We start from the raw sequence: 8309 nt of genomic DNA, 5'->3' as shown, positions 1-8309 counted from the left end.
GGTCAGGCCAGGCCAGGCTAGGCAGGGTGAGAGAAGTAAAGCGGCAGGTACTTACGTTTCCGAGAAAGTAGCGGCGGTAGTATATTGTTGATTTAGATTCGACGACATCCTGAAGCTAGTAGGTGGCGGCCTCATCGCTCTCGAACTTCTTGTTGTTGTAGGGGATACGAGGCACACCCAATATCCCCCTTACATTGATCACATCACACACTAATATTTTTACTATTTCGGACACCAGATTTGTCTGTTTCGTATATGTATAATTGTTCAATATTAAAACCACAATTGAATGCTCTTAACAGTTACAATTTTCAACTTAACAGCCATATAGTTGGCAAGAACGCCGCCCGCCAGTGCATTTTTTTTTTTTTTTTTTTTTTGTCTCAGACATTAAGTGCAAATGTCTCAGACCCTGTTGGAATATAACCAGTCTGTCAATCGGGTCAACCCAAGTGTTGCGTTTCCATGCGTTTCCAAAAGGGTCGCCCATGTTGGAATCGGTGAACGCCCTAGTAATATTGTTGAAAACATCTTAATAACTTATTAAACCAAAGGTCTTTTTATGTCAGAAGAACGGCCGAAACTAGATCTATATATGAAAACTCTTTCAGGACAAAATTTAAAGTAAAACTAAAGATATTTGTAGTTGTATAAAAGTTGCATTTTTCATCGGTCGTAGAGCCGGAAATCCGCAATATTCATCTCAGAACAATGCTTATTTCACGCAGAATCGTTAATAAACGTAAGATTTTTATACGTCACAAGAAAGATAGAAACATAAATTTACTTTAATCTAGTTTTACATAATCTAGTTTTGTAAGAGCAGCTGCTGGCTTGGGAAAGGGGCCCACGCCGTCTCCGTCCCGGTTTATATAACCTCGGGTCCATGCGCGCGCAGCTTGGGGCGGTTAAAGTCAGCTTCCAGACATACGTTCTCTTCCACTCAGAAAACCCACCGTTTTTGGGAAACAGTGTTCTTTTCACACGATGAGAAAGGGTTGCGCAATGTCCTATGACTCACAGGATGAGTATTAGCTGCACAATAAACTACAGGTCACAGGATGAGTATGGGTTGCACAATAAATTACAGGTCACAGGATGGGTATGGGCTGCACAAACTACCGGTAACAGGATGAGTATGGGATGCACAATAAATTACAGGTCACAGGATGAGTATGGGTTGCACAAACTACTGGTAACAAGATGAGTATGGGGTGCACAATAAATTACCGCACAGAGGATGAGTATAGGGTGCACAAACTGGTTGGGTACATTTCCTTTCACCTAATGCGACTATTCATGTGTCCGGACACCGGCGATTGTGTGGTATTGGCTATTTATTTAACCATAAGTTTGCATTCATTTAATAATTATATTAAGATATTTTTCCTTGAAATGTAGTTACATTATCGTCTACATGTCTTTATTCTGACATAAAGACCTATGGCGTTACTTTGCATATATGCAAAGTAATTATAAAATTGATTGGCTTGTGTGGAGGCCTTCACACTCCCTGAGCGAGCCATCAAGTAACTATAAAAAGGCATATATCTTCACTTTCACTTCAGTTATATTTATGCCAAAGTATTAACATGCAGCTTATATTTATGTCTTTATGATGACATAGAAAACTTCGTTTATTACAATATCTAGATTAAATTAACATTGATCTTCGGAAGGTCATAGTTCCCATATCGGTAAGGAGAGCGTCGGCCATGAAGCCTTGTTTAAAGTATGAATATTTTTCCTCTAATAAGGTATAATCTCGGTGATGGATTCACAAAAACAATTTTATATCTGCCTTTCTGATAACATATACAAATATAATCTTTATTTGTGAATATTTGTTAATTAAGCAATATATCAGAGGGCGTGTAGGGTTCGGTGTTCAATGAACGAAAAGGACTGGATCACTGTGTACAGGAGGCTGATATGGCAGCAAACACTCTCCAGGCGACCATATATCTTGGATAAGTCGCTCCACATAATTGTCGCTTGGACCGTCGACTTCCTATGGCGTCACCTCTCACATATTTACGTCTCATTTCGTTATGAAATTAGATTTCAGAGTAAAAATAGGTTTGATCATGTTCTACGTGTAGCACCAACATTATAGTAAGTAAATATATCATATTTCTTCATTACTTACGTAATGCTAGGACGATTTGTGTAGTTTTGGGCCGATTTGGGCTGATTTGGGTAATTCTATGGACCGCGGGGGGGGGGGGGGGGGGGGCGAGAACGGGTTGGGTGGGAAAGTAGAAGAGGAATAAATTGGAGGGCGGTCCGTCTAATTACCACAAGCTACCACAAACTACACAAACTTCAGAAAGCTTCCTGGCAATACGTTAGTAATGAATAAATATGATATATTTACTCATTATAATGTTGGTGCTGAACGTACAACACGAAAAAACATAATTTTAATCTGAAAAAGTATCTTTTTATAAAGAAATTAGACGAAAATAAAAAGCTGGTGACGCCAAATCAAGTCGACGATCCAAGCTTCGGTTAGGTTAGGTTAGGTTTGGTTAATTTAGGTTAGGTTAGGTTAGGTTAGGATAGGTTAGGATAGGTTAGGTTAGGTTAGGTCAGCCTAACTTAATATATCATATTTATTCATTACTAACGTATTGCCAGGAAGCTTTCTGAAGTTTGTGTAGTTTGTGGTAGCTTGTGGTAATTAGACAGACCCTTGGAGGGCGAGATAACACGAGAAGTTTAGAGAAGGGTGATGAGCATGGAAGAGGGAAAGGAGAGAACAAAGGTGTGAGGGATAGATGAGGAGCTGAATGTGAGGGGCAAAGGGATAGGAGGGTGACGAACAAGGGAAGGGGTGAGGAGCAGCAAGAACCCATGGAACTGCCTACCCGCCAAAGTCGTAAAGGCTGAAACTTTGCATCAAGATCTAGCTGGATAAAATCATCCGGATTAACTGAGGGGGAACTTTTGACAAACCACCAGCTTCTTGTCCTCGTCGAGGCCACAGATAAGATAGTGGTCTATCAGGTAAATTTAGGTAAAGAGCAGGAACAGAGTGAGAGGGACAGGTGAGAAGCATGGGGAGGATGAAAGAGAACAGGTGAGTAGAAAGGGGAAAATGAAACATCACTTTCAAAGCATCATATGACAGAGTACTGGGAAAAGAGGACATCAGGGGGGGGGGGGGGGGTAGCTCTCATTCTGTAAATACAGCCACATTATTATCAATAACCACCACAACCTCCTCCTCAACCTTCAACACTATGGAGTCCGAGTTCACTCCCTTCAATCTTACCTCAGTGACAGGCACTAGTATGTTTCTGTGAATGAAGTTGCTTCTTCAACTCTGCAAATTAACATTGGCATTCCTCAGAGTAGTATACTTGGTCCACAACTATCTCTCTTTTATGTCAATGATCTTACAAATGTCACTCAAAACTTAAAGTCAGTTCTATTTGATAATTACATAACCTTCATTTGAAGATCTCGGTAGTACAGTTGGGTTCATTCTGGACTTGCAATCGAGAATTTCCGGGTTCAAATCCCAGGTGGGACAGAAATGGTAGGCCACATTTCCTATTTTCTAATGCTCTGTTCACCTAGCAGTAAGTAGATACTCAAGAGTTAGTCAGCTTGTTATGGGGTTGAATCTTGGGCGGGGTTAGTAATTTGACCTTGCAGGTGGTGGGGGGAGCCTTGATATAAGCCTAACATGTATGGACACATACTGGTTACCTGTCCCCCGACACATTGAATTGTTATGAATTATTTTCTCCCATGCCAACTTACTTATTTTAAATGACACAGTGTATACTGAACTAAGAAGAAGTCCATTTGTGGCTGACCACTAACAGAATTGATTCCCAGAATCTGCACTCTGGGAGTACCCAGAGTGCAGATTCAAATCCTCATACTGTAGTTCCTTTTGTTTTCTCATTGATACATTACATTAATATGATTTTTTTGTGCAATAAAACAATAATTATACAGTATATTTAAAATCAGAAACTCAGCCCATATACCACATTTTATTCCTGCTGCCCATCTACTTAGACTTTCTACTTTCTTTGAGGATGTACAAGGTTTATAGCTTGATCAACCACATTGACTGATCATTATACAATTATATATATACAGTATTAATAAAGGCTAATTATACTGGAGGCCATAATATTAACAGAATTTTATTATGAAAGATATCTGAATACACTAGTACATTTAATCAACTGTTTAAAGATTTGTTTTTATCAAAGTATATGACAAACAATGCATGTCAACTGATTACATCACATTTAAAATGTTTATGTTGCACATGTAAAGTCATCTTCTCTGTTCGGTAGATCCACAACACGTTCAGGAGGCAGTACAGTCACTGTGACACCATCTTCAAGACACAGTGGAGCCAATATGACCACAACTCCTCCAAGAGGTAGTGCGGACAGACACTACAATCACAATGCGATACACCTTGTGGGGTCTCCAAGTAAAAATATTCCATACGGTCAACAGCAACATTAACATAGGCAAGTGACCTTCGTTTTCATTTATCTTGTTACTGTATCTGTATCCGTTTCTTTGGTAATTATGTTTATTCATGTCAGTCTATTCAGTGATATATAGCAAAGGTGAAAGACAATAGAGCACACACCAGGTAAGTGTCCATGTGAAGTGGGTGTGGGTTAAAGAACAGATAGGCACAGTAGAGAGGTCTTTTGAATGAAACAAAAATTAAGATTGGGATGAAAGGGAAATTTGTGTTTTTTTTTTTTTTTTTTTTTTTTTTTACTTGAAGGGCATGAGTTCCAACTCTTGGGCCCTGCCTCTTAGCTGTCAGTTGATGTGAACTATCAAGCTTCTTGTGCTTTGACAATTCTATTAATAAAACTTTGGTTGAATTAAGTTTCGTTAACACTTCTCTGATCCAGGGTTGCTATTCGTAACCTTGAAAGTGTGCTTCCTAATGTCTCTCATTAGGTTATTCCAGCAGTTATCTATACTCCTTGTTTTTTTTTTCTGCCTGTAGTAAATATTTTATCCTTGTCCATGCATTCTTTCTTACTATCTTGTTCATCTGTGATCAGGTCCCTCCTGTTCTAATCTTTTTTTCCAGTACAGTAATTTAAGGTTCAGTTTCCTTGGTCTTTCCTCCCAACTGAGCTATATTTCTGGTACCAACCTTGTAGCAAATTTTCTTGTTCTGAGATTTGTTGGCATGGCACTCTCTAGTACTGGCCTCATGAAGGCAGGTGGTTTTCTAAAGTGTGTTTGGGGGAGGACTGTTGAGGTGTTGTGGGGTGGGGGGGAACCCTATAACCTTCAATAATAATGCATCTATAAAATGATTTGACGTGCTCACCATTCTGTAGTCAACACTCAGGAATATACATTAACAGAAACATGTTCACTATCACTGACATTTCACATCCTTTAATAACTTTGTGGCTTAATAATTTTGTGGCAGCCCTGAAACCTAACACAGTTGTAATATATGGGTAATTCACTTGAAACTAATTATATTTAGACAAATGTATTTGTAACGGACTTGACACAAATTGAATTTAAACAAAACTTGTCAAATGTAATAAACCTCTGTTGAGACTGGAATAAATTAAACTTTAGGGGTAAGAAATGTTATATGCTTCAGAGAAGGACAGACTCATAAAAAAAAATCATTTGTATGGCACCATAAATACGAAGTTGTTGGCACCAAATAAATGAATGAATGAATAGACAGGAGATAACAATAACTGCTCACATATTTAAGGTCAAAATGGTATTAAAACCTCTTGACTGCAGTAATTAAAAACAAAAGTTTGTACCATTTTGGATTGACACTCAAATGGAGTGTGTGCTCAGAAAAAAATGATCATAACATGCATTTTTACAAAGTAATCAATAAAAGACATCATGCTATAGTAATCTACAATAAACTATTGGATATATCATTGTTTTAGAGACAAACTATATTTCATCCCAGCAAGACTACATCACAGATTGTCTGTCGTCTTACTCTTGTTTAGATCCATTTTTTATCAAATCTTTTGTATATAAATTATTGCTACATACTAAAGAACTTTACAAGCTATACTACAAGTGTTTTATCACATAGAAAAATCTGTCACAACTATGTAAATCATACAAATCTGAAGCTATCTGGAAAAAAAAATAGGGTTCTACTTTGCTATATATATATACCAGAACAGACTAAAACAGAAAAAAATCCACCTTTGGAAACCATTCTCATATTTAACAAATTTACTAGGTACGTACCTTAATAATATTTGTCCTAATTGCTTGATCATGCAATATAAAGTTCTTATCAAATAATCAACTGCTGACAACACAGCAATTAATACATCAACTTTATACATTTATGTAAAAAAGAAGAAATAAGAGATTATGTGAATAATAATTATATATATATATATATATATATATATATATATATATAATATACTCCTGAATGCCTAGTTTTAACAAATGGTCGCCATGAGCTTCATTCATCATATAAGAATAACAAAATCACATAAATATACAGTATTGGCATACAAGAGGTAGTTGACTGAGATAAACTGTAAATGCAGCCTTAAAGAAAATATCTTATGGTTGTTGCACATCAATGACAATGTTTTCTTACATAGAGCAGAGAGTGAAAGGTATTTGTTAATATTTATATGTGCACTGTTCCTCGCAAATTATATGATTACTCCTACTATATAAAAATTAACTAGGTCCATTAAAAATAGTCTCTTAGACCTTATATTGCATAAAAAATACTAATGGACCACTTGCATACAATATAACAACATGGGATATAATTTGCCTCAAAATTTAACAGTGTAATAATATAGTTTAACCTCGGGAATCACATGTGTATGAAAGAAAATGACATGCTGGTCCAGAGGAGTGACTATTCTTGGTCCAGTTCCCACTCGGATGATGGGAATGATTAGAAGATAAATATTGTTCTGTCTTATTTGGTGGTTTAAATATGATGGCTGATGAGCAAAAGGAAATAGAATCTGAAGATTAATATGGGAAAAGAAGAAACACTGGGTGAAATATGATGATCGGAAGACCAAGTGGGCTGTGAGAAAAACAGTGTGATAAAGCAAATGTTGAGAAAAAAAACTGAAGGATACACAGATCTATTAAACAGTAGAGAACACAGAAAACAGATAGCAAGAGAATTAAATTGGGGCAATGAGCAGTGTTAGGGTAGAGTTCCCCGGTGCTCTACCTCGGTTACAATCCAATATTTGGTTCATGCATCCAAGTCCTAGTACTGTGTTTGTGTGTGTGTGTGTATGTGTGAAAGTTTAGACGATATGTCACATTTCTGGGAAGGTTGATAGATTTAACTCAACAGGAAGATATAAGTAATATATGTATATTTAACATTTACAATAGAAATCTTAAAATTTTTCACTTTCCTACAAATTCTTAACCTATTTTCTGAAGTAAAAACAAAAAATAAATTTAATAGTTGAAGACAATGCCAAAGAATTGTTGAATATACCATACTTCCAATAACACCAATAGGAAAAATTTATTTGGATTATTGTTGAACACTTAATTTTTCACTGATATGGTCTTGTTCATTCATCCCATTTCCATAGTGCATGTACAGTATAATCGTGTTCTTGTTCCTCCCAAAATTGTTAACATAATGGGTCAGTCACTGTATTGATCATCGGCAGCACATTTGTTCCTAGTCAGTGGTGAACTAGTGATCATGCCGCTGCTGGCGTCACTTGATCTTGTGACCCAGAGAGGAACACAGACAGAAGGCAAATGCCACCGAGAGAAGTTCAAAGAGGCCCACACCTATGCCAATCCCCATGAGCACATTGACGTGGTTTTCCACCCACTGCATCAGTCTACCGTAGCAACCCTGAAGAAAATGGAACCGAATTAGTCAAGCAGTATCTGTTTAGTAAATATGCTACACATACTAAAATTCTAAAATATAAAAATTCTATTTAAAATATGTATATTAAACATTACACCAGTATAATATATATATGTATATATTATTATAATAATTTTTGTCTCTTGTACTGTACAAGGGGAAACATGTAAATCTCCATTACACTCGTATTTCACTGTCCAGTAAAGATCTGTGGACTAAAGATACCATTAGTAAGTCAAACTGAATACGACTTCTCACTATGCATTACTCTATACTGTATGGTTTAAAGTTTGTTTCTCACAGTCAAATAACTTGGTGAAACTGTCGGTAAGGTTTCAACTAGCTAAAAGCATGCAAGTATATATATATGCTGGTAGCATCCAGGTCTCATGCCAAAACCAATCCTATTATTGTT

The 8309-nt window shown here is 36.7% G+C and overlaps 1 protein-coding gene across 1 annotated transcript in view; it reads right to left on the bottom strand.

Moving 5' to 3' along the window:
• Positions 1 to 4150: 4150 nt before the first annotated feature.
• LOC138349488 (tetraspanin-1-like) overlaps positions 4151 to 8309 on the bottom strand; it is a 42990-nt gene continuing 38831 nt past the window's right edge. Inside the window, exon 7 of the mRNA XM_069332873.1 lies at positions 4151 to 7876. Coding sequence (XP_069188974.1) covers positions 7858 to 7876 — 19 coding nt within the window. The 3' untranslated portion in view covers positions 4151 to 7857. The remainder of the gene's footprint in view (positions 7877 to 8309) is intronic.

The sequence above is a fragment of the Procambarus clarkii genome, chromosome 28 (assembly GCF_040958095.1).
Source record: "Procambarus clarkii isolate CNS0578487 chromosome 28, FALCON_Pclarkii_2.0, whole genome shotgun sequence".
Lineage (NCBI taxonomy): Eukaryota > Metazoa > Arthropoda > Malacostraca > Decapoda > Cambaridae > Procambarus > Procambarus clarkii.
Note: the sequence above shows the minus strand (reverse complement) of the source record. Positions and strands in the feature narration are given on the sequence as shown.